The 25,824-nt window shown below is 35.9% G+C and overlaps 2 protein-coding genes across 3 annotated transcripts; one reads left to right on the top strand and one right to left on the bottom strand.

Annotated features, from left to right (window-relative positions):
- The first annotated feature begins 108 nt into the window (after nucleotides 1-108).
- Nucleotides 109-5,532, top strand: LOC306879247 (heme transporter hrg1-A-like). Of its 2 annotated transcripts, none has more exons than XM_079432033.1 (4): nucleotides 109-294; nucleotides 383-532; nucleotides 3,995-4,162; nucleotides 4,362-5,532. In XM_079432033.1, exons 2-4 carry the CDS (start codon nucleotides 403-405, stop codon nucleotides 4,496-4,498), a joined length of 435 nt encoding a protein of 144 aa, XP_079288159.1. In that variant the 5' UTR covers nucleotides 109-294; nucleotides 383-402; the 3' UTR covers nucleotides 4,499-5,532. The 2 variants fall into 2 exon arrangements, with proteins under 2 accessions (XP_079288159.1, XP_079288160.1); XM_079432034.1 differs by having other exon boundaries at nucleotides 131-238.
- Nucleotides 5,339-23,942, bottom strand: hdac7b (histone deacetylase 7b). Its single transcript, XM_079432026.1, has 18 exons — nucleotides 23,885-23,942; nucleotides 23,749-23,806; nucleotides 18,843-18,903; nucleotides 18,672-18,763; nucleotides 18,211-18,314; nucleotides 13,993-14,077; nucleotides 13,405-13,902; nucleotides 11,727-11,860; nucleotides 11,397-11,621; nucleotides 11,089-11,144; nucleotides 10,659-10,746; nucleotides 9,888-10,007; nucleotides 9,666-9,763; nucleotides 9,364-9,482; nucleotides 7,639-7,772; nucleotides 7,478-7,562; nucleotides 7,259-7,397; nucleotides 5,339-7,060 (listed from the first exon to the last, which is right to left on the bottom strand). Exons 5-18 carry the CDS (start codon nucleotides 18,256-18,258, stop codon nucleotides 7,015-7,017), a joined length of 1,875 nt encoding a protein of 624 aa, XP_079288152.1. The 5' UTR covers nucleotides 18,259-18,314; nucleotides 18,672-18,763; nucleotides 18,843-18,903; nucleotides 23,749-23,806; nucleotides 23,885-23,942; the 3' UTR covers nucleotides 5,339-7,014.
- Nucleotides 23,943-25,824: the final 1,882 nt, after the last annotated feature.

Here is a 25,824-nt window from a genome sequence, read left to right on the forward strand (position 1 = left end):
TGATGTTGATATAATTTTTTGGAACATTATATAGTTCATCAAGTGTCTTTAAGAGACGTGCCGTTTTCATCCAAGCCCGTAGAGGTCGCTGTTCTCTGTTAAACGGGCGCATAATTTCACTTTTGCTCTTGTGCTGTACCTCGGCGAAGAGCAACAATAACACACGCACGGCGGATTATGGAGCAGTAAATGTGTATTCATCGTTTGAGGCGGTCTTACTGTCCTTCATAAAACCTCGGTGAATGACATTTCATCACTAGTTGCTGTTGCTGCAGCTGTCAGCGCTGTCTCCAGGTCAACTACATAACAACTATTTTTAGTAACTGGATAGTTCTTTGTTGTTTAGGGGATTTCTAAGTAATATTTCCCTTGATTCATTCAGGTGTGGAATTGACGGCAAGAATGGCGATCAAAAAGATCTATATAAGCGTGGGCTACTCGTGTGTCGGGGTGTTTGTGGGATTTTCGGTGTTTCTAGTGTGGAACATCGCTTACAAACAGCCGTGGACAGCCGCGATGGGTGGATTATCAGGTACATTTTTTGGCTGTGTTTCAAATGCAGGTGAGCTGCCTACCTAGACAGCATTTTTGGACATCATAGGGTGACTTGGAACGCGCCCATGATGCCTAAATATTATCTAGGTTGGCAAATCTCTAGTTTTAGGACACGGAGAAATGTATTTAAAGTAAATACTGCTGCAAATTTTTTTTTTTTTGAGCCAATAATCGGGGAGTAAATTGGGACACTTAAAATTTCCGTATCCTTTCTAGTTTCTAGTACTTTACAAGCAGAGCTGGGTAGTAACTGATTACATATAATCTGGATTACGTAATCAGATTCCAAAAATGAAGTACTTGTAATTAGAGTAAATTACATTTTAAAGTACTCGTAATCAGACTACAGTTACATTTTTATGGATTACATGATTACATATTATTCACACAATTGCAATAAATTATTCATAAATTATTAATTCTCCCTAATTTCTCTTTTTCATATTTTGTTCCTTTCTAAAATAGCCTAGCGATTATATACATATTATATATGTATATATAGTCCAGTTTTGTGGACATTCACACAGAGAAAGCATTTGACCACTGGATAAAAATAATTTCAGGTTTAAGAAGGGTTTCAACATTGCATCAACTACTGATGAACACATTCATTTGTATTTGAATTATTACTCTGTAGGTTTTTTTAACCATGTGTTATTAATTAATTAAAATGCACATATTCACATTATTTCTTAGTTACATTCCAAAACTTTTTGTCATCTATACCTTATTCACCGAATATATTTGCTTTAAGGTTTTAAAATAAATATTTCAATAATTAAGTATCACATTTGCATCTTCACGGTCTCTTTGATGTTGATTAATGATTACATGGCATGCAGGTAAATACAAATATTTTATCTTTTTTAGTAATTGTTTTATTTAAAACAAAGACTATAGAAATACAAAGACGGTTCACTCCTATAGGCCTACTTATGAATGGAAGAAACTGCAATACGCAATATGTAGGAATAGTCCCACCTTCTAAATGAAAGGGCCAAATTTCCCATAGAAACCTGCCTAGACCAGCTAATGCACATGCACAGTATAAGCAGGTTATGATTCCGCATGCGCATTGGCTGATCTAGCCTGAAAAATAAGCTTTTTAAATGCTATTTTAGCATAAGAAACAACATTCATTGGGCCATTAATTTCAGATTTGTGTTGCTGATTTGACATGTAATTTAATAGTGAGTTCAGCAAGCAGTTTTTGAGATTTCAGGATTCCCCCATTCATTAAGATTAAGAAGGCGTTGCAAATATGGCCGCCGAGTGAAGGGACTTTCCTCAAAAGGGAGTTTGTTTTAAAATTATTATTATTTTTTTTATGATTTAATTAATTGTCAGCTTTTCATTAAACACACAACCCCCCTGCAGTTCCTTTACGAACCCTAGTTTGGGAAACCTTGATGTCATATAATGTTTCATGCACTTTATATTGTAAATTACAATGAATGGAACACGTTTTCTTACTCATTGCATTTTTTACATCATTATGGTACAAGATAATGCTATTTAAATCAATGTGATTAATGAGTTAAATCAAAAGTAATCTAAAAGTAATCTGATTATATTACCTAAAATGTGTAATGTAACGGATTACGTTACTGACTACAATTTTTGTCATGTAATCTGGAATCAGTAACGGATTACAATTAGTAAGTAATCTACCCAGCTCTGTTTACAAGCAACTCAGTTCAAATGTTTATTGCTGCATAATGCATGGATAAATAATATCATTCTGTTTTTATCTGTAAGGGATCAACTATTTCTTATATTTTTATTTAATTGTCAAGCTGTACAAGAAATGTTATATTTTGATCTATAAAGTTCTGCTGCTATTTTTAGTCCACTGTGTAAATTATGAACATATTTGTTGGATAAACTATTAATAATTGCAGGTTTAATACACTAAATATCTAACCCTTTAGTGAGTAGTGAACAAATGAGTTTAATTTTCTTGGAGTAGCTTACACATTGTTATTAGTACAGAAGTAGTTATCAAACTTTGTGTGTAATATGGACAATGTAGCATAAAATGCTACACCAAACCTTTTCCATTTTTTAATAACAGTAACACATTATAGTGAAAAATGTACCCACAATTTGTAGGTAAAAAAAGGTGGGATCACAAAATACTTAAATACATGACATACACAAAAAGTTTGGAGCCAGTAAGATTTGTACTTTTACTCAGAACGGATGCATTGGTCAAAAGTGATAGTAAATACTTTTACATTGTTAACAAAAGACTGCACAACTGTCAAAACATTAAAAAACCTACTGACTACTGGTATTTCACACAAATCCTTCCACAGATGCACATTCAACATGTTCATTGAGTTTTGTAGAAACACCCAGAAGCTGGCCTGACAACTTAATTGTTTCCAAATCTAAATGATATTTGTCCGATATAATATTGGTGTTTGGTATGAGAAGGGTATGACACCTTTAACTTAACAAATACAAGCAAAAAATGAGATTTTGGCCTCACTAAATGTCCGTTCTTCAATGCACTTTGATCCGTTGCTGTGCTCTTTGAGTTTGTGTTGTGCAAGAGAGTCATATTATAGTTTCTCACAGTCTGTGCTGTACTTTGAGAAGTACACTTTGGTCAGTCTAGTTTCTGCTGCAAATGAATGGCATGATTTTGCTCATTTTTGGTCTGTTCAGTTATTATTAGATGGTTGACCAATCACATGTCCATTATAACTATTTCAACACATTTTTGGTTAAAAATTATAAAGCAAAGTATATTTCAGAACTGGTCACTGCTATAAATCACCATTTTTGTAGTCCTGCAATGTGTAATATTTCTCTCTGCGTGAGGGCACAAAAACAGCATTTATAATAATTATACAACAATCATAAAGCATGTCAGACTGCAGGACACTGCTTGAAATGTCACATGAACTAGCCTATTATTTATACAGTGCTGTTGATGTATGAGAGCAAGTGAAAAGTGTGACTATAGTAGACACCCTACCCACATACACCGCTGTGTTTAAAATGGAAATATGGTGGTGTTGGTCAGGGAGAGTCTACTTTGTTGTGTAATATCACAAAACGCTCTTCTGCAAATCTAACAGCACGTGCAGAATTGAGAGAAAATAGCACTGTCAAAAGAATCAAACAGGAACACAGCAGTTTACATGCATGTGAGGATGACAAAACAATAATAAATGCAGTGTCATGGATTCAGTCACACATGCGAAACCAGTACACTATAATAATAATCAATTTTCCAAAGTTGTAAGTAAAACAAGTTTTACCAGAAAATACAATTTCAGTTTTTCTAATTCAAAATGTCACTTTTAATTCAATGTTACTTGTCGTTTCTTTGTAGTTGTTTAATATTTACTGGTCATTTCTGATTGAAAATTGTCAGTTTATGTGTTTTGAATTTTCTCTTGCTCATTGTGTTTATGTATTTCTCCAGGTGTTTTGGCACTATGGGCTCTGGTCACACACATAATGTACCTTCAGGACTACTGGAGAACATGGTTAAAGGGACTGAAGTTCTTCCTGGTCATAGGCGTCATTTTCTCTGTGTTGTCCATCGTGGCGTTCATCTCTTTCCTCTGTGTCGCCGTCTCCCGCAAACAATGTGAGTAGAGATCTGTTCTGAAGCTCATGAAACTCATGAATGCTTGACTTTAAATTGTATTAGTAGCATTTAGGTGAAGGAAAGTGTTTATCATATCAGTCTCGTATGATGTGGATGTCAGGACATTAAACTCCCAGTTTTTTGAACTTTAAAAACAGTTTTGCTCTCTCCTTGTGTGTGTGTGTGTGTGTGTCTACAGCTCTCAAAGATCCCACCAGTCTGTACCTGTCATGTGTGTGGAGCTTCATGAGTTTAAAGTGGGCGTTCCTGCTGGCCCTCTATTCTCATCGATATCGCAAAGAATTTGCAGACATCTCCATCCTCAGTGACTTTTAAATATACACACAATAACACACTCGTGCCCACAGACAAACAAGTAAATAAGTGTACAACATGCTTGGCTGTTACCATTTAAAATGGACCAGGAACATTCATTATATCAAGACATTAGAGTACCATTTCTCTCTCTTTATGCTATTGTCTGTCCAGGATGAAGGATGTCATCAGTCTTTTGGACTTTTTAATATCTATGATCAAAATCTACATTTCTGAGCCTTTTCACTTTTCAGTATGTATGGTTTATACGTTGCATTTCTGAATGAGGAATTAAGAGGAGTCTTTTGTCTTTCTCCTTGCTGCTGTTCTCTTGAATGTCTCACTATGGGATAAGGATAAGTGACAGGTTTTTGTTAAGCTGGTGTGTTTTCTCCTGCTATTGCATAGCATTTAGGTAACTATCTATTGGTTTTTAAAATAAGCACTTTATTGTCTATAAAATGTGGTATAACCAATCACAAACCTTGTTCTTGGCTTTACTGGTACTTGTTTGTACTTTTATGACCCCAAAGCATTTGAGAGCAGCATCCAGCACACATTTGAATGAAATGAATGATTTTTGCAGCATTTATTTTTCACAAGACAAACAGGGTTAGAGGTTTTTATGTCTGTCACCTGTTATATGGCTGGTTAGCATAATTTCACTCTTATAATACTGCATGCATTTATCTTGTTATATTAAGTTGAGCTTTTTATATTTACACAAAACATTATACTGTTAGAATGTGATTTTTGCTTTAGCCTGACATATCAGGCACTTTTGTGAACATATCCATTATATTGTATTATGAAATCAATAACTTTATGTATTTGTCAGTGACCCATTAATAAAATAACCTGACACATGCATACAGGTTTATTTAATTTTAGAACAGCAAAATATTTGGAAGACAATTAAGTGAAATGAAAAGACTATAAAAACATGAATATAAACAACAACAGACAACTGAAAACTATGCAAGTGCTGTCATATTTCACAAAACTTTCAAATGTAACTGTAGACTATCTTGGTAATAAAAATTAAATATTCTCAGAAATTAATTTCATCCTAACTGACACAGCAAAGCACAAAGTGCTTTGTACCCTTTTCTTTATGCTTGCTGTATAAATACTTGACATACAAGGATACATATTAATTTAGGGAAATCTGTCTCTATTAATAATGTCAAAAATTTTACTTGAACACAATGCAAAATGTCTCAGGATTTTTCTCAAATACACATTGGCCACAATTAACAGCACCATTTAAATCAATACTTTTTGAAACCTCCATTTGCCAGTTTAACAGCTCTAAATTTTCTCCTATAATGCCTGATGAGGTTAGAGAACACCTGACAAGAGATCAGAGACCATTCCTTCATCCAGAATCACTCCAGACCCTTCAGATTCACAGCTCCATGACGGTGCTTCTTCTCTTCAGTTCACCTCACTCATTTTCTACAGGGTTCAGGTCAGAGGACTGAGGCCATAGCAGAAGCTTGGTTTGTGCTCAGTGACCCATTTTGTGTTGTTTTTGAGGTTTGTGTTTGGATTATTGTCCGGTTGGAAGATCCAAACATGGCCCATTATAAGATTTCTAACAGAGTCAGTCACTTTTTGATTTTTTATCTGTTGGTATTTGATAGAATCAGTGATGCCATGCGTCTAAACAAGATGTCCAGGACCTCCAGCAGAAACATAGGCCCACAGCATCAAAAATACAGCAGTATATTTCATTGTACACATGGAGTACTTATTATCCCTGTGTTCACCAAACCCATGTTGAGTGTTTCCTGCTAAAAAGCTCATTTTTAGTTTCATCTGACCATAGAAGCCAGTCCCATTTGAAGTTCCAGTCGTGCCTGATAACTGAATTTATGGTTTAAAATGATGTGATTGCTAAAGCCTGCTTCTTTTAATTTTAAGATATGATTTTCGTTATAAAGTACTGATTCAAATTAGTAATCAATAATTAATTATTATTCTACTACTCGCGCACCACACAATGAAGTAGACCGGCTCGGCTTGCATTCATTCACTTGATTGGACGAGATGAGAGGTGATCCCGCCTGGGTAGGGTGATTTACATAGTTTCTATATAATTTCTAATCATATATGGGATCATATAGCCTGTGCCAGTACGCACAAAACAGTGCAGGTACTCTAAAGGCTAAAATATAGAAGTACTGCGTACCGGCCCACTTCAAGCACTGGTATTAACCAAATGTTTTGTCCCTTAAAAAAATCCTGGGAAAGGATGTTTCTCATAAATTTTCACTTCCTGTCTGTATGATAACCTTATTTGACATTGCCCAGCAGCTTCATGAGTAAAACCTTTGTCATCAAAAAAATGACTCAGCATTTCAATAAATTACTCACGAGATGTGACGAGATGTGATCTTGTTCAGCCAAGTCCCTGAGGATTGTCTCCTGTCTCAACACTGCAGTCACCATAGTAATATCACAGTCTGTTACAGCTGGACATAACTTCTGCTTGGAGAGGAATAAAGCCTTCCAGAAATAAGACAGACTGGCTTCTACAACGAATCAGCTTCATCATGCTCCATAGGCTCATTTAGGAAACTATAGAGCAGAGAACATCAAAAGATTCAATAGTCATGTCAGTCCATATCTAGCCATGTTAGTGCATCAATATGCTAATACTGAAAGCTTTTACAGTGCAATAGTGCTAGCCCACTTTTTATGCCATGTTGGATCTGGAAGATGTTTTTTTTTTCATTCATTTCTTTCATGTATTTTCTTTCTATCCTGCTGTCTTACCGGCTGCTGCTTGGAACAGTCATATGAAGGCCATCCAGGACTAAAGCAGCTTCACTGCCTGCCGAATATCTCCTCTCCGCATTCACGTAGGACAGAGACACAGTGTTTGCCATAGACCTCACTGAACGCCAGTACTTGCCTGAGAGAGTAGTATGAAAATAAAAGATCAAAAAGACCACAGAAAACAGACATGAACAACGCTAACGGAACGATTCTCACTCTGAACATGTAGAACTGTCTTCAGAGACTCGACTGCGTTGATACAGGGTTTCCTCACTAATTCCTCCTCATTTAAAGGCTCAGGCTGTAAAAACATGCAAACATTCACACAATACTCAAGGTGCTGATGTGTGCATGTGGGCATCTGTAAACACACACACCTCATTTCCCATGAGAGTGCTGACACAGGCCTGCAACGCATCACAGAAGGATGTGAGGTTATAACCTCCCTCTAACACCAGCACCACTCGCCCTTCAGCCAACTCCATTAACTTCCGCGTCAAGAATCCGAAACCTGAGACATATCACATAAAATCAAAACCTTCAAATCATCATTTGCATATTCGGTAAGTGGCACACATCTTACTGACACTAATGGCATTCAATCACAGAATCATCCTGGAGGCATTATAGTGGCTCTTGATTTAACAGTTCATGAGAGCTGACATTGGCCAAATCATGACTATAATATATGGCCATAACTTTTGAGTCCCATCAACATGCCAAGTCATTATAAGCTCTTCTGCTTTCCATCTGAAGTATTTGAAGAACTTTCCTAAGGGGAAACCCTACAGAGCAAGAAAAATGCAGAACCAACACAAACACTCTCACATAATAGAATTAAATGCTCTTGCCAAATTTAAGGAAATTTAAAAATGCATTTTTACCAAGTATTTATTTGTATGTTCTGTCTATCTTCGTGCTTATTAAATATGAACAATATTTAAAAAATATAGTCAAATTTTTGGGGCCAGGGAAAATTTTTCAAGGACCCCTCATAATTATAACAGCAATTAAGCAAAATTTTACAACAATTTGTACTCTTAGATGCCACTGAAACTTTTTTTGTTTATCATTTTGTGGACTGTTTTTTTTTTTAATGCTAAATTAAATTGTAATCAAAGATTATGTCTAATTATTGGAAATCAACTATACAACTTATACAGTTTAATAAAAACTTATTAAACATTTAACAAAAATGTTTTTTTTTATATGAAATCTGTTTGTTTTTTTCTCAAAGTTTGTTTTATTGTTCTCAAATTCAGTGTTTTTTCATTAGAAATTTTCTGGATTTCTGGATTTAAATGGTTTAATTCAATCTTAATAATCTAAAAGCATGTCCGATGAATGTAGCTTAATATTTTGTACAATAATATGGCGATATTAAATGTTTTATTTTCTATCAGAAATTCTGTGTTGTTTTAATTTTGGATTTCTGAATTTATAATTTAATACTTCTTATCAAAAATGGTGGTAATCAAATGAAGGCATAAAACCTTAGCAGCAGAGGTTTGCTGTAAAAATTTAAACATGGATTAAAATACTGTGATTATTCCCTTAAAAATACATTTTAATAATTGCATTATTATAATAAGTATTATTACTACTACTACTATTTTGAGAAGTGCATTCTACTGTACAATAGTAATATATTTCTGTCACGTTTCTGTGTGTGTAAATGACTGTAGTTTTTCTCAATTCACTCAATACACTGAACACACTGCAAGCCTCATGCGCGCTTGAGTTTGTGAAACCTTGTGTCTGCGCCATTCTTTCACACAGAGTCACGCACAAAATGCAGGATTCATATTTCAATAGCAGTCTTTTTGCGGTTTAATATTCACAGACACAAGTCCATGTCGCAATTTGATTGGTTTTTTGCAATTACTGACCTACTTTTGATTTATTTATCCAAAACTACTGCGACATTCCAATTTATACATTAAATTGCATTTTGAAACATTTTGCACATCGCAGAAATCATATCGCCCTATTTTGCGGACCCCCTGTCTATGGGTCGTGGACCCTACTTTGAGAACCCCTGTCGTAGACAACTTGTAAATTGTAGACACTCTACTGTCACAGTTTGTATTTCTAATACATACAGTTTGCTGAGACTCTGTATCCACCCAGATCCTCTGGGTGACCCTCAGCAGCATCAAAACCAGCTGAAACCAGGACCACATTTGGGGAAAACTCATGAGCAATTGGCATCACTACCGTTCTATAAAGAGAGACAGAATAAATAGCTATTTAGTTCATGTAGACTTAACAGTGGCACCAGACAGAATTGCAAACAGGTTCCCTGAAGGAAAAAAAAAGTCATACAGGTTTGTAAATGACAAATGATGAATTTTTAATTTGTGCGAATGATACTAGACACACTAAAATGACATCAAAAGAGTACCTGAATGCAGCTAGGTATTCTGCATCTCCCATTGGAGGATTCAGGCCTCCTGACCATGCCACGTTTACATTATAGCCTCTCCCTCTATCTGATCCTACCTGTAACACATACATGCAGCTTAAATTTACATTCAGACAGAGTAATCTGAACAGAATGCACACAGTCATGCTCAAATCTCAAACACACTCACTAGTTTCATAAAGGGATGTACACAAAACTAACCCTGGTGGGTTGTCCATTTCCAAGGAAGAAAGATCCATTGTCATAGCGATGCAGGGATATATATAGGACACTAGGATCTGTGTAGAATATCTCCTCAGTTCCATTACCATGATGAACATCCTGACAAAATTCCAGAGGAACACAATGATTAATGATGAAAAAAACCAAACAAATCTTTTGGAAACTTTTCATTAAAAAAATAATAAAAAAAATTCAAAGGTTGAAGGTGAAGTGTTTAATTTTTCTGCCTCTAGCATTGCCAAATGAAATAGAAAAAATGATGACTGTTGAAGGAAAAGAGATTGTAAGGAGTAAAACTTGAAATCCTGACCACTTGCAATTTCTATTGTACAATCATATAATTTTTAACTTTGAAAAAAGCTAATGGGCATATTATGGTCAAATACCCTTTATCAGTAATTGCAAATACTGCAAGTGTGGAAAAATATCTAAGGCAAATACTGTGTGTGTGTGTGTGTGTGTGTGTGTGTGTTTGTGTACCTGGTATTATTACATTATGGGGACCAAATATCCCCACACAAGGATAGTAATACCAGTAAATGTTGACCTTGTGGGGACATTTTTTAGGTCCCCATGAGGAAACAAGCTTATTAATCATACAGAATGAAGTTTTTTGAAAATCTAAAAATGTAGAAAGTTTCCTGTGAGGGGAAGGTTTAGGTGTAGGGTTGGTGTTACAGTTTGTACAGTATAAAAACCATTATATGGAAGGTCCCCATAAAACAATGTGTGTGTGTTTGTGTGTCTTACCCAATCTACTATAAGGATCTTTTTAACCTTCAATCGCTCCTGAAGCTGTTTAGCAGCAATGGCCACAGAATTAAAGATACTGGAACCACTGTAAGAGAGAGAAAAGTAAAAAAGTAAAGACTATTTCAGCAGCCATTAGTCTTTAATGTCACATGATCCTTCAGAAATCATGTTATGCTAATTTGAAGCTTTCATTTCCTTTTTTATCAATTTGAAAACAGTTGTCCTGCTTAATATATAATCAAATATATTTCGAATAGTTTCAAACTTTTGAACGGTAGTGTTTTTCAGTTTCTCAGTATTAATGTGACATCACAAAAAAGGAATGATGAAATTGTGATTAGTCTATATGCTTGCTTGCTAAACATCCTTTTGAACGTCATTTCATGTTGGTTTTGAAAAACTTGTAGCTGTATAAAGTGCAACTCACTATGTTTGAGAATGTGATGCATGGTGTCCTGGTGGTGTGACCACAGCAAACCCATTCTGAGGATAAGTCAGAAAAAGATGGAGTAAGGCTGATGATACACGGGGCAACTTTTTGAGCAATGTTGCCTTCAGTGGGCAACCAGGTGAGACACAGGGCCCATGACCAATCTAAATTATCCAGATAGAAATTTGTTACCCATTCTCGATGGGAAATTGCCTAAGCAAAATTGCTCAAAAAATTGCCCCGTGTATCATCAGTCTGAAAGTTCTGGTTATAGGAGAAGGAATTATGGACTATGGGAACCTCACCCTTAGCTCTCCTCCAGCTACTCGGAAAGCCAGCTCAATCACACTGCCCACTGACATAATCAGTATTGCGGCACTGCAGGAATTTTTCAATACTGTATCATGGTCTGTTTGACTTTGATATGGCATAGAAGATGTTCTTTCTGAGAACCCAGCATACAAACGAATAAGCTGTTCTGAATGGACCGACAGTAGTTCCTCAAACGTGGCTGACCTGCCTTCAACCAACTGAGACACCAGCACACACACACACACACACAAAGAGAGAGAGATGTTAAATTCTCACCACTGCAATAATAGTTAGAGCTTCATGAGCTGTTCAGCATTGTTTACCTTACACTGATCCCTGAAGCCACACTTCTGCAGTCTTGACCAGATACTCATAATTCTGCCCGCATACCCAGGATCAAAGCTGGTATCTTTACAGTCACACTCATGTTTCAGCATCTGATAGTCAAAAACCAAACCTACACACACAAATATACTTTTAAAATGAAAATAAATATATATTAGGGCTACCGAGTTAACATGTTAATATAAGAGCAAATGTTGTCATATTTTAGACAGAATATTTTTTCTGTCTTTGCTCAATTGTTCTCAATATGGTGCTTAGTAGTGTTTTTGGAAAATATTATGTATAAAGCCACAGCAGAACAAAATAAATTTTTCTAAAACTACTTTTTGATGCTATTGAAAGCTTTTCTCATTTAACACAATAATGACTTTAAATAATCTTTTGGGGCGTAATTTCCCAGCTGAATTTAATGTGCACTTAACTTGCGATAAATCCGAATAATTTATATATACACTGTGACGAGTCGGCTGCCTCCCCCCTGTCCATCATCACCACCCCGTCCCGTATTCGCCGCCCTTCACCAGGCTCCCGACGGGAGTGGGTGTGTGAGAGGAGGGGCGCTGAACACGCAGGGCTGGCGGCGTGTGATGAGGCGCACCTGACGTGAATGGAGCCTCATCACCGCCGCCGTTTAAACGCCGAGCGCGCCTCTCCTCGGGAGACCGGTCTCTTCCCCGTGCATGCACGCTGGTGTCCTCGTGGGTCCAGGAAAGGGAGCGTAGAGGGAACTACCTGCCGCCGCCAGAGACGCGAGCGCCGCGATACGGCCGTCGGGCAAGGACGCCGGGCCGTGGAATCCCGTCGAGCACCCGGGGATGAAGGAGTTGGACGAAGCCGCCACAGAAGCCGCCGTCACCCGCGCCCCGGGACCTCCAGACGGGAGCGCGTGCGGCCGCCGGACTCCGCCCCTTACCTGGACCCTTCCCTCCTGAACACTGCCCTCCTTCACGAGCCCCGCAGCACAACGAGGACACCAGATCCCTGTTTATTTTGGACACTTTTCCCCCTTTGGACACTTTATTTTAAATATTGTTTAATAAAAACCTCTCCGAGGCTTGACGCCACGCCCACTGTGTCTGGCGTTGGCTCCTCCCGCCACAACACACACACACACACACACATACACAACTATTTGACTGCAATTAATTAAATTGTAGTGGACACCCCAAATGCTAAAACTGTATCTAAATTTTAAGTTTATATTTAAGTTTTAAGTATTATATATAACTGCTGTGATAATATGCAATATGCAGCTGGTCTGAAAAACTGCACTTTTATATATATATATATATCTATATATATATATTCTTTAAATATAAATAAGAACAATTGAGCCCAAAAATCAAGACCACTAGTGAAAATGCTTCTGAAACATATTAACTGAAAATTTTGCATTGAAAGAATAAAATTAATGTCTTAGAATGTACTGTTCTGCATTTGGCATGTCACCCTTTTTCTTTAATGACAGCAGTACTTGAGCTGCATGAAGTTTGTGTGAATAAATCCCAATGATCATGATATCCAGAATGATTTGAGAAGGATACAAATCTCATGCTTCAGTGGAAGCTATAGAACATTCGATCCAAAAGTTCATTGACACAAATTGACGTATTTGATTAGTGACTTTTTTTTTTTTAAACACTCAAAATTTTCTACCTGTGGTATAGTTTGATTTGCTCCTGACATCCCGGGCTAGAGGTGAGGATAAATGTAAAGGCAGACTTCTGTCAAAGGTGCCTGGAGAGGAATGCACACGCGTAAGGTTCCGGTGATATATATTTTTTCGTTCATTACAGCATTCACCGTGTTGCAGTACTCCCAGTCGATTACTGCAGCGGTCATCATGCGGCGATTGAGACGGTATGTGTAGGTCCTCTCTTGTTCTCTCTCTGTCATTTCTCAGTGATCCAGAGGACACAGGCCGCACCGTGTGAAGAGGTACCTTACAATGAGCGTGTGAAAAAGAGCTCTGTGTGTTTGAGTGCAAATGTATATTTGTCTCAGTGTGCTGCTGGAACATCTCCTGTGGCCATTGCTGTTGGTACATGGGGTTTGTAATCATAAAAGTCTGAGTGTGGATGTGCTGGAAGAAAGAAGGTGCCGAATGGGATTTTCTCAAAGGCTTATGAGACATCACCGCCCACTGCTCAGGAACTGTGAGAGAGAAAGAGCAAATTACGCTATTTGTTTTATCATTGACACTGACTTTTTAGTCTCAAGATTAGTGAATGTTTTGTGTGTTACCTGGAAGATGCAAGGCAAAGACCGGCTGTTCATATCTAGTCCAGAGCATGGTGTTCTGAACACCAATGTGTACAGGAGATTCATCCTGAAGAAAAGCAATCAGGAATGAGCAAGTTTAGGCTTAACATAACATTAAAACAATCACTAAACAATTACAATGGACCCTTTTCACAACTATAGTACAGAAAATTGTAGAGGTACATGGGAGACCAGGGCAAATATTTGGTTTGCATTCCCATTTATTTAAACAGAAAATAAATATGCTATTCCGCAAAAAAATGCTGTATTTCCAAAACGTAAAAAAAATAAAAATAAAAATAAAAATTAGCAACGCCATTAGCATTATAAATTAATGACTGGGTAATAATACAACAAAAACAAACATAAATAAAGTGCTATAAATATACATAGAATAATCTGAAAGATTATGTTTGCTAGATTTACTATATCAATGGTTTTTAACCATTTTATAATTCAAAATATTTAATTATATATTAAAAAAAATCAATTAAAACTGAATTAAAATGCTGAAAAAACACCTTATTTCCTTTTCCCAGCAATTAGTTTTTGTTGTTTTGTTTTAAACGGAAAAACATACAGAATCTTGAATCTTATGGACACAAAATCTTATAATTTCCCAAATCCCAAATATATTAAAAAAATAGCATGTTTTCATAATTACAGACGACATCTTAGCTGGTATGGGGGGGCCTTAAAATATTGTGTTGGACAATAGGGGCCTTCAAGTCGAAACCACTGATGAACAAAGTATCGATTTAAAAAAACAAACATTTTAGTTAATAGGCAATCAAAACATTCCATCCAATCCATCCCATAATTAACATAAAACAATACATAAATAAACTTTGGTTACATTAACTACACCATCACTAAATCAGCTTTGTAAAATGAACAGGAAAAAAAAAGGATGAAAAATGCTGCCTGACTCCTAATACATCTTTTACTCATACAGTGGCGTAACTTTGCTTTGAAAAGTGGTGGGGACACCGCACAAAACGTTTTGCTATTTGTTTATTTAATAACCGAATTTACTTGGGGACTGAGTTCAGAGTTGGAAATGCACTTAATTTCCACACATGCATCACATTCACAAATATGTCTATAAACATCCAAATAAGCAAAACGTAACATTCACAATGTGGAACAACTTGCTAAAAGGACAACTTGCTAAAAGTAGGTGTGATCAATGCACGCGCTGAACGAAGAATCAACATTACGTCAAGAGTCAAGACAAGCCCACAAAATGTTTCCTCATCCAATCAAATAATTTAACCAATCCTGAACTACGCAAAACCTTGTGTAAAACATGAATGAGAGTTCATTTGTGTTTGAAATAGTTAAACTACCTTTATTAATTAAATAATTAAATAAATGAAATTGTTTTGACGAATCTTTTTTTTATGACGTTTTTATAAAAGCTCTATTTTTTCCTCCCCCACCCCACATGTAAAGGCTAGTTAACGGTAAATGTTGCTACCTATTCACCTTATTTTTCATGTAAACGCGGACGCCGCCATTTTCGAACTATAATGTGTCAGACTTCCGGTAAAGCACTTCCGCTAATATTAGTTGTATTGTGATTACGTAGTTTTGCGTCGACTGTGTAGATTTTACAGGCTAGTTAACTTTTAATATGGACTACAGAAAGACTGGCGTACTTTGCGCAGTTAGGGGGTGTCATAATAGCTGGTTCAAAGGTAAAAAATACCTGCAAGACATTTGTTTTGATCATAATCCACGCACAAGAGCTGAATGTGGATGTGGGGCACCCTATGATTTGCACGCACCTCCGAAGGGTGAAGAAGCTAATTTCAAGACCTTATATTACTTTTTTCTCCCTGTATATGCACACACACAAACACAAATCATAATGTCAAGATGCAATTTATTTTGATTCCCCCCCAACATACACTGAAAATGATACAGTTTAGCAGTGCTAGGTAAATAAACACCAATTCGTCACTTTTTCAAAACTCATGGAACAAAAGGAAACACATATTTAAGTTATTTTATAACTTATTTTGGATGCTATTAATCCGACCTAATGCTGCACAGCACAGTAATCAGTTTACGGATAAGGACCAAACAATTTCATTACTAATTTACAACAATCAACAAGTGCTTTCACAGATGAAAGAGATAAAACATGTCATCATTTACTCATCATTTACTGATATTTACTCACATCATTCCAATACTTTGAATACTTTCCTCAGTGGAACAAAAAAGGAGACATTATTCAGAATGTTAGCCACAGTCACCATTCACTTTCATTGCATATATTTCACTGCATATTTTGTCCATGAAATGAATGGTGAATGAAGCTAACATTCTGAATGCACATTTGCGCCACTTTGACTTGCATTCACGTCTGCTTTTAAAAACACGAAATCGCTGTCTATTTCATGTACCAGCACTCGACCGACTTTTCCGCTGTGCAGGTAACGTAGCTACTGATATGCCTCCGTGCTTTTATAATTCCGCATCGAAGACCCGTCTACTCCGAGCGACAACACAAAAAAATTTAAAATGTCCTCATAAGTTATGGCAAGCCACTTTTTCATTTCATCCTCCCACTGTGTTATACACCGCGGGTGTGGTAAATATTTACCATCACGGCGTTTAACAGTGTTCTCTGTGTGTTCTCCCCACATCGCTCCTTACCTACAAGGTAGCGAAACGGAAGTCTAACACATTATAAGGAAGTACGTCATCGTATTTACTTCCGCGTTGCAAAATAAGGTGAATAAAGCATTTTGAGATGCTTTGAGAAGGTGTTTTGACCACTCAGAGCCACCGTACAAGCGAAAGCCAAAATCCAAAATGGTGTCAGACAAATTAATACACTTCGTCTTGCAGCACAGAGCACTTTATGACAAACAAATTGCGGAATACAAAGATACAGAATATAAAGAACTGCTGTTGCCTATTTTTTTATGCCTGGCGCGCACCTTTCCGATGCCGCAGTTCGGGGTGTGTGTGTGTCTGTGTCTGTGTGTGTATCCATACCTCAGACAGTCTCTGTTCAGGATAAATTGGTTCACGGAAATTGGTGGTCTTCTTTTTAATATGTGGATTCAGTATCGCTAGCAAAGTATCAAACTGAGGCACTGACATCCTGAAATAAACTTTGAATCTCTCGGGATAATCCCGCAGCTCTTTGATAAGGAGGTGGAACTCTCCTTCCTCTCTGCGCAATCTAAGGATTGGATGGACCCAATATTTCCTTTTTCTTTTTCTTTTTTTAAAAAGAGAGAGGCCAACAAAATCATCCTCACTGCTTGAAGACATTTTGTATAGTTTTGCGAATTCTTTCGCAACGGATTAATTAAAACGCATTGGACTCAGTGACAATACTTGACGTACTTGACAATACGTCACGATTTACTTACAGTGTGCAAGGTCTCTGTGCGTGACGAATTTTTAAGATTGCGAATGCGAAAAAACGCATGCGAAAATTTCGGACTCAGTGTGCAGAGACCTTAAGACTAAAATACAGTATTAACATTGTAGACTACAAATAAATTTTAAAAGAGGTACAGGATCTGTAGACTAATTAATTATAGGGAAAGGAAACTACATATCCCATGACGCATATCGCGTATCTCGCGATAGTTTCACAACGAGACTTAATATTCATCTTTGAGGATGTTGAAAAACTTCTGACCGGCGGAAAAATTTGTTAAATGAATGAATTAGATTATGAAGAGTGCCGATTTGTAGATGGTGCTTTTCCTTTAATACATACCTTACGCAATCTATTTTTCAGTTACTTTTTAAAAGTGGTGGGGACAATATCGAGCCTGGTAAAAAGTGGTGGGGACATGTCCCACCCGTCCCACCCGTAAATTACGCCTATGTACTCATATAAGACCTTTATAAAAATCGTTACTTTACCCTCTAACTCTAGCACTCTCTATTCTAATTTTATTTGATCTATATGTCTTTTTATTAAAAAAATAAAAACATAAAAAATTAAATAAATAAATCAATAAATAATTATAATAATCTGTACTGCGTTAGGCTAACCAAGACTTGTAACAGCACTTGCATGTTGTTGTTATTTTGTTGGTTTTGATTGCTTCTTATGTCCTCATTTGTAAGTCGCTTTGGATAAAAGCGTCTGCTAAATGACTAAATAAATAAAATAAAATAAATATAAGAGATAATATATATAAAGAGAGACCAGTAACAGACCTGGTGTGGTGATAATGTGCTATAAGTCTGTGGCTCTTGACGGTTCATTTTTTTATCTGCTGATGAACTTCTTATGGATACTGGAGTAGAACTGGAGGATCCCCCTACAACACACACAAACCTGGTCTAAGGATCATGGAACAAAATTACAACCGAATTCACAGCAAACCATTTTTATTATATTTTCGCTTTAGTTGATTTTAGCAGTTATTATGCGCCCATACAGCAGGGGGCGCACTGGTTTTATCTGCAGTGGGTTCTGTCTTTCTCTTTGGTCGCACCTTCAGAATTGGCTCTGAGGCTTCTCACAAACATGCACAAACATAAATGTGCTTCCAGAATAAACATGTGAAGACTATTAATCATTAAACAATTCAGATAAATCAGATTTCTACGCATTTCAAGGACAGGTGTATGTGTACAAGCTCACATGTTTGTGTGAATGTGTACATGTGTGTCACCTGCTCTTCTTAATGGATTGTCCTCCTTCAAATAATTAGATTCAGGTATGTTTGATGCACAGAGCTGTTTTGGATCCTGACTTTCCAGTTTCCTAAACAATAGAAAATAGAAATGACTCCAATTCCACAATTAAAATGCAACCTTAGATCCAGGTTTTTATTGTTTCTAACCTATGTTTATTGCGAATATGCTGATTTAGCTTTCGTTTCACCCAGTCACTGGCACCGGCACCTGCCAATCACAACAATCATCAAATCAAACCAGTGCAGATGGAGTTTTTATATGACATATGACAGAATACAACAGGGTCAGAAATTAACCAAGGCTTGGTGGAAAAATGCACAGATGTCAGAGGCAAAAAAACTTTTTTATCTGATATTTGAATTCATAATATTCTGTTCTAGGCATGTATGGGTTCAGACACTATAGAATTTCAGTTACAATTTAATAGGTTTTTGAGATAAATGGACAACACACTCTGTTTATATATATATATATATATATATATATATATATATATATATATATAAATAAATATAAATAAAGTTGATTTCTGACACTGGTATAGAAAAAATAATATTTGTTAAAAAAACAAAACAAAAAAACATGAGTACTCTGTTTACTCTTCTCTTTATTCATAGGCTGATTAAATGGCTTTTGTTCGCTCTCCCTCCCTCTCGCCAGCTCTCCGTGCTGATGTTCAGACATCTGCATAATGAGGATGAGACAGAATGGCAGTTCTGAAACTAGAATATTGTATATCAATGGTTCCAGAACAGGCTAGTAGAGTGTTCCAAAATTACTCTGCTGTGTGCGAGCTAACACCAGTGTGTGTCTGTATTGATACCCATATCATAATTGTAATTTTAAAGTATGCTGAATATGAGATTCAGATGTTGTAAGTGGATTATTATAAGATGTTTCAATGCCACTGTCTGGATGACCAGAATGCCAAATGCATTTTACTCAAGTCAAAAATAAACAAAGCTATTTCTTACTAAATGCCACTAATTATAATATGATGATTGATATTATTGTTATTGATTGGTGGCACCTTTAATTCTTTAAATTGCATTAATGTTAAATGACAGAACTGGTGTCTGGATCAGCAGATGCAGAACATTTACTTTCAACTGAATGTCAAAAAGAAAAAGAAAAAAGGAGTGCACTTCTTGAAAGTAACACACACACTGTCTGTTTGTTCAATGAGTATACTACCTTTTATGTATTCAATATTTTTATAACTTGTTTGCTGTTTTAAAATAAAATGCTATATTTTTCATAGATTAAGATTTCCATCCAACTTTAATTTCAAGCAGACAACAGTGCACAAAAATAAATAAATAAATTAATTAATTATATATGTATATATATATATATACTATTATCATTATTATTACTATTATTTTTATTATTTAGTCATTTAGCAGACACTTTTATCCAAAGCGACTTACAAATGAGGACAAAAGAAGCAATCAAAACCAACAAAAGAACAACAACATGCAAGTGCTGTTACAAGTCTTGGTTAGCCTAACGCAGTACACATGAAAAGTTTTTTTTTTTTAAGAAAACGAGTAGATAGAATATAGAAAAAAGAAACCGTGTTTTTTGTTGTTTTTTATAAGAAACAAGTAGACGGAATAGAAAAAATAAAGCTAATGTTAGTTTTACAAGAAAAGCTAGCAGTTAGAGAATAAATATGCAATTGATAGAAGGTCAAATGTGTTTTTTTTGTTTTGTTTTTTAAATAAAAAGAAGACAGATAGATAGATAAAATAAAATTAGAATAGAGAGTGCAAGAGTTAGAGGGTCAAATAAAGATGGAAGAGATGAGTTTTTAGCCGTTATATATATATATATATATATATATATATATATATATATATATATATATATATATATATATATATATTTGTGTTCAAAATAATAGCAGTTCAACATCACTAACCAGATCAATCACTGTTTTTGGTAAAAATTATATTTCTACATGGCAAATATTTTACTAGTAGGTGTGGTAGAGTAATAGAAAACCAACAGACCCAAGAGTCATGACATGCATGTTGTTGATTCTGTGTAATTGAATCATTAATTGAAAAGGGCATGTTCAAAATAATAGCAGTGTGGAGTTTAATTATAGAGATAAATCATTCTGTGAAAAATCTGTTGTCAAACAAGTGGCCCTTATATAAGGACGAAGGCAGCAACTGTTTTACTGTGTATTTCTCTCTGAAAATCTGAGTAAAATGGGTCGTTCCAGACATTGTTCAAAAGAATAGCGTACTTTGAATAAAAAGTTGATTAGAGAGGGGGAAACATAGAAAAAAGTGCAGAAAATGATAGGCTGCTTAGCTAAAATAATATCAAAAGCTTTAAAATAGCAACCAACACCAGAAAGATGTGGAAGGAAACGGAAAACTACCATTCAAATGGATCAAAGAATAGCCAAAATGGCAAAGACTCGCCCAATGATCAGCTCCAGGGTGATCAAAGAAAGTCCAAAGTTACCTGTGAGTACTGTAACAATTAGAAGACGCCTATTTGAAGCCAAGCTATCAGCAAGAAGCCCCCGCAAAGAACACATTGACTGGCTTAAAGAGAAATGGCGCAATAATTTGTGAACTGATGAAACAAGATTGTTCTTTTTGGGTCTAGGGGCTGCAGAAAGTTTGTCAGATGACCCTCAAACACTGAATTCAAGCCACAGTATACTGTGAAGACAGTGGAAGACATACTGGCACAAGCATCATGATATGGGGATGTTTCTCATACTACGTGTTGGGCCTATTTATCGCATTCCAGGGATCATGGATCAGTTTGAGTACATTAAAATACTTAAAGAGGTTATGTTGCCTTATACCGAAGAGGAAATGCCCTTGAAATGGGTGTTTCAACAAGACAACAACCCCAAACACACCAGTAAGCAAGCAACATCTTGGTTCCAGACCAACAAGATTAACATTATGGAGTGGCCAGCCCAATCTCCAGACCTTAATCCAATAGAAAACTTGTGGGGTAGCATCAAAAATGCTGTTCCTGAGGCAAAACAAAGAAATGCAGAGGAATTGTGGTATGTAGTGCAATCGTCCTGGGTTGGAAACCGTGGCTAAATGTTAGCGCCGTCATTCACAAGAAAGCTAAATCTTCAAGCATTTTTCAGTTTATCCAGTAAATGTTTGACTTTGTAAAGAAAAATGCAGACACTGCTATTTTTTAGAACAGCCTAATATTCCTCTTTTTTCACTTTCTGTAAAGTAATAACAAATTTTCTAAATTTTTCATCATGTTTTGATTTAGAATAGAATGTGCAATGTTCCCAGTGCATTTGTGTGTATTGAATTAAAAGTTATTATAAGGATTTTGAGCTTTACTCGCTTTTATAAACACACTACTATTATTTTGAACACAACTGTATATATATTTATATATATATATATATATATATGTGTGTGTGTGTGTGTGTGTGTGTATTATATAAATAAAATCAAACCAAAAATTATTCAGATACTTTCAACATTTCTCACATTATCACAGCTATAGCTATTCGCTATAGTTTAGAAAATGGTAATAAAATATGACAGGAACTCAGAGTTAAACTGTGTCAGAAGAACTTCATCTTGATCATGTCAGATAACTTTGATAGAAAGGTATGTAACAAAACATGGTCAGGTCAAAGTGTCAAATCAAATTTTTGTTCCCAAATTTTTTTTTTATCAATTTTACTGGTAGCCCACTATATAAAGAATTTTTGGGTATAATATGTCACGGTTTCCTTTATTTACTATCCTCACTTACATAAATGAACTATAATGTCCTGCACCCACTAGTTTTTGGTTTGACTGTATATCGGTGAAAGTAAATGTTGCCCTCCATATAAAGTATAATATATTCACATTTGAAGAAAAAATAAAAAAAAAAACTTTTTTGTTATGTAAAACGTGTGAACATATTGCACATATGTACTGAATAAAACCTAAAAGATTGTACATGTATGTTCTTGCCCATGATATATTTTGGTATATGAAGTTTGAAAGTCAGTATATTTTTTATTCCAAAGTATATTTCATTGAGCTTCACTGTTTTTTTTTTTTTTTTTTGGACAATATGGGATTCGTCCCTTTAGTGAGTTTAACAATACAGGGCTTATTATTTTATATATTTACATTCCAAGAAAAAACAATATAGTTAAAAATAGTTCACCAAATTTCCCCTAAAGTGAGAAGACGTTAAATTGCATTTCAGTTTCTGTAGTGGCATCCTCTGTAAAAAAAAAGTTTTTATGAACTCAACACATACTGAAACATCATCACCGTTTCGTTTTATGCTACCACAGAAACCATGCTGCACTCAATCTGGCTGGATCACTATGGTAACCCTCCAGCTGATGAGGAAGTGCTCTATTAAAACGAATAGAGTGAAACCCATCCACTTCCTGAAGCTAAAATTAGAATTTGTTTGTCTAATTTAGGGGTGATTTATGTAAGTATGGTATGCTATTCTCATCCTACAATTTGCCGGACCTATATTTGGTTTAAATGGTTCATGGAAAACATTTCAGGCAAAGCACAACAAACTAATTTACCCAAAGCAGAAAAGCATCAAAGGACAGAAAGATCTAACTTTCAAAAGTTCTGGGGCTTACAAACTGTTATTTATCCATCCTTTAAAATGTAATGAATAAAACCAGTTGAATGACTAAAAAGTGCAAAACTCACACTTCTAGTCTTTCAAGCATTTGTGAAGATACACTATATACTCAAACAGCAGGCTAGACGAATGATGTGCTATTATTGTAGTGTATTTTTGCTTGTCATGATTTTTTTGTCAACTTACAAACCAAAAAAAAAAGTAGGCTACACAAAAAGTCTCTGTTTTTAAACCGACTGATAATTAAATCCAGTAAGGAATGCTACATTACACTTCTATCATTAGTTTTATGTATATATGTAATGGCATTTGATCTCCAAAACTACTAGAATATTCGAGTAAACGTGATGTGGCAGTTCATGCAAAATTTTAAAACTCTATATGGTAACTGAACAAAGCAAACAAAGTCTAAAACACACAAGGGTGTCTTACCTGTCACGTCTGCATAGCTTGTCCACCTCTAAAAGGTTTCCAGGCATCAAACGTTCATCTGAGAAAGACAAACAACATGCATTTGCAATTGGGCTGTCTACATCACAAAATGAACAGCAGAACAAATCTGAAGCACCTGCAGATAACACCGGCCATGCACTACAGCGAACTCCAAAGGTGTGATTATGTTGAGTGACATCTAGCTACATTTAGGCTCATGCTGCCCTCCATGAAGCCCCTCCTGCTGAGCTTCCTCTCCTCTCTCTACATCAACTGTTGTTTGCTTCTCTTTACTAATATATTCATTTATGATTTCATTTGGAAGTTGTGCATGCAAATGATGGATATCTTAATGTCTTAATGTAGCAGGCTTGTATAATGGTTTGCTACCAGAGTCACGTAAAAGAAGTGTGTATTTGAAAGATAAGGAAGGCAGGGCACACATTATTATCTGCTACCACCCTTACCAGTTAATGCACAGTAAAAGGTTATTCTGGGATGAAGTGGAAAGTCAAAAGACATACAAGTGAGAAACAAAAGTGAGTAAAAACTTTACCACATCTCTAAATATATAAGAGCTATAAGATGAGTGACAGTTGTAACATTTCCGGTGGATAGTATACATGATCAAGCATCAACACAATCATGTTAGTTTTGCTCTATTAATAACTACATCTCATAGACACAGTGGTTTATATATAGCAGTGATGGCACTTGCTAAGCTCAAACCTCAACCTCACCTCTAACCCATACAAGCCAGTTGATATTAAAAGATTTCATGCAAAACCTGATTTGACTAATTCATGAACTTCTCATATTGTGAGGACCACTTCCGATGTCCTAAAAGTCCGTTTTCGTCTGATTTTATTTATGAAGACATTCTGACTCACAAATGCACTCTGTGGAAGTCCTTGTATTCAACGTCCATTCTTAAAATCCACTATATTAGTAAACAAAAAGCAGTATAACCATGCTAGCCTTTCCTACAATCAAACACACCAAAAAAAAAAAAAAACAATGATGTTAGTGTTTAATGGAGATACTGAGATAAGTAGGTTATATACTAACAGAGGTGGGACCTAGAGAAACTACAAATTAGGGAATATTTCAAAATCTGTTTGCCTGCTTGTCTTTTTCTCCATGGTTTACATTTCAGTCTAGTTTGGTTGTGTGTATGCATTAAATATTCTAGCATTGTATTACTTTATTGCAACCTTTTTACAAATCACTGATTCTTTTTTTCTCTCCCTCCCTCTCTCTATCAGCAATTCTCGAAGTAAATTTGGTTGGTGATTCTGTGATAAAGTTGGTGGTTCTGTGGCTTTTTGACCAGTCCATGATCAGATGTCACCGCTGCACTTGCATTAGCATTAACTTAATGATAAAATCGTTTATTTATTTATGATGATTTTATTAGCCCGTATTTGTGTGCTGGAGCTCAACATGCATATAGTGTTCCTGTGTGAAATGATGTGTCTGTGTTTGGTTTTGCACTTGCTTTACCGCTTTACAGGAAACTTTGGCCCCCACCCCCCACCCACCCCCCTGCAGATACCTGGGCTCTTTGCTGAGACAGCAGCAAGGACAATGTGGTTTTACTCAGAAAAACACATGAGCAGGCTGCCCCAAATAAGAACCACCCCAGGCCAGTTGCACAACCACCTGCAAATGCATCCCCAAACTCGCTTACAAAATAAGCTGAGCTCATGGGTGTCCTTCAGGTTCTCAATCTAAGAAAACTATTTTGTACGCCGTTCCAGTAAATACCCGTGCTGACCTCACCGCATTCCTCTCTATTTGCCCAAGTCTGTGTATCTGTGTTTGTGTGTAAATGACTTTTCACTGACACATTGACATTCTGAGCATGAGCCAAACTGAGGAGACATGATGCAGCGGGGGTTTTCCACTTGTGTGGGAAGATTGAGTTTAATAGCTCTAAACTGATTTCTAACATCCTGTATTTACTATTTTTAAATCTTTATTATTACCCATTTTTAAATTGGCCTTCTCATTGCTTATAGCATTAAAACACCTGTTCAAAGACAGCATGTAAAAGTATTATTATTCATGATATAT

This window comes from Barbus barbus (assembly GCF_936440315.1).
Source record: "Barbus barbus genome assembly, chromosome: 13".
Taxonomy (NCBI): domain Eukaryota; kingdom Metazoa; phylum Chordata; class Actinopteri; order Cypriniformes; family Cyprinidae; genus Barbus; species Barbus barbus.

What these genes read in the sequence shown, in the direction of transcription:
- LOC306879247 (XM_079432033.1), top strand. Translation starts at nt 403, where the DNA reads ATGGCGATCAAAAAGATCTATATAAGCGTGGGCTACTCGTGTGTCGGG. An exon ending in CGCGATGGGTGGATTATCAG is followed by an intron (nt 533 to 3,994) that starts GTACATTTTTTG and finishes GTATTTCTCCAG; the next exon opens with GTGTTTTGGCACTATGGGCT. An exon ending in CGCCGTCTCCCGCAAACAAT is followed by an intron (nt 4,163 to 4,361) that starts GTGAGTAGAGAT and finishes GTGTGTCTACAG; the next exon opens with CTCTCAAAGATCCCACCAGT.
- hdac7b (XM_079432026.1), bottom strand. Translation starts at nt 18,258, where the DNA reads ATGAACCGTCAAGAGCCACAGACTTATAGCACATTATCACCACACCAG. An exon ending in GCATCACATTCTCAAACATA is followed by an intron (nt 10,747 to 11,088) that starts GTGAGTTGCACT and finishes TCTCTCTTACAG; the next exon opens with TGGTTCCAGTATCTTTAATT. An exon ending in GAATACCTAGCTGCATTCAG is followed by an intron (nt 9,483 to 9,665) that starts GTACTCTTTTGA and finishes CTCTCTTTATAG; the next exon opens with AACGGTAGTGATGCCAATTG.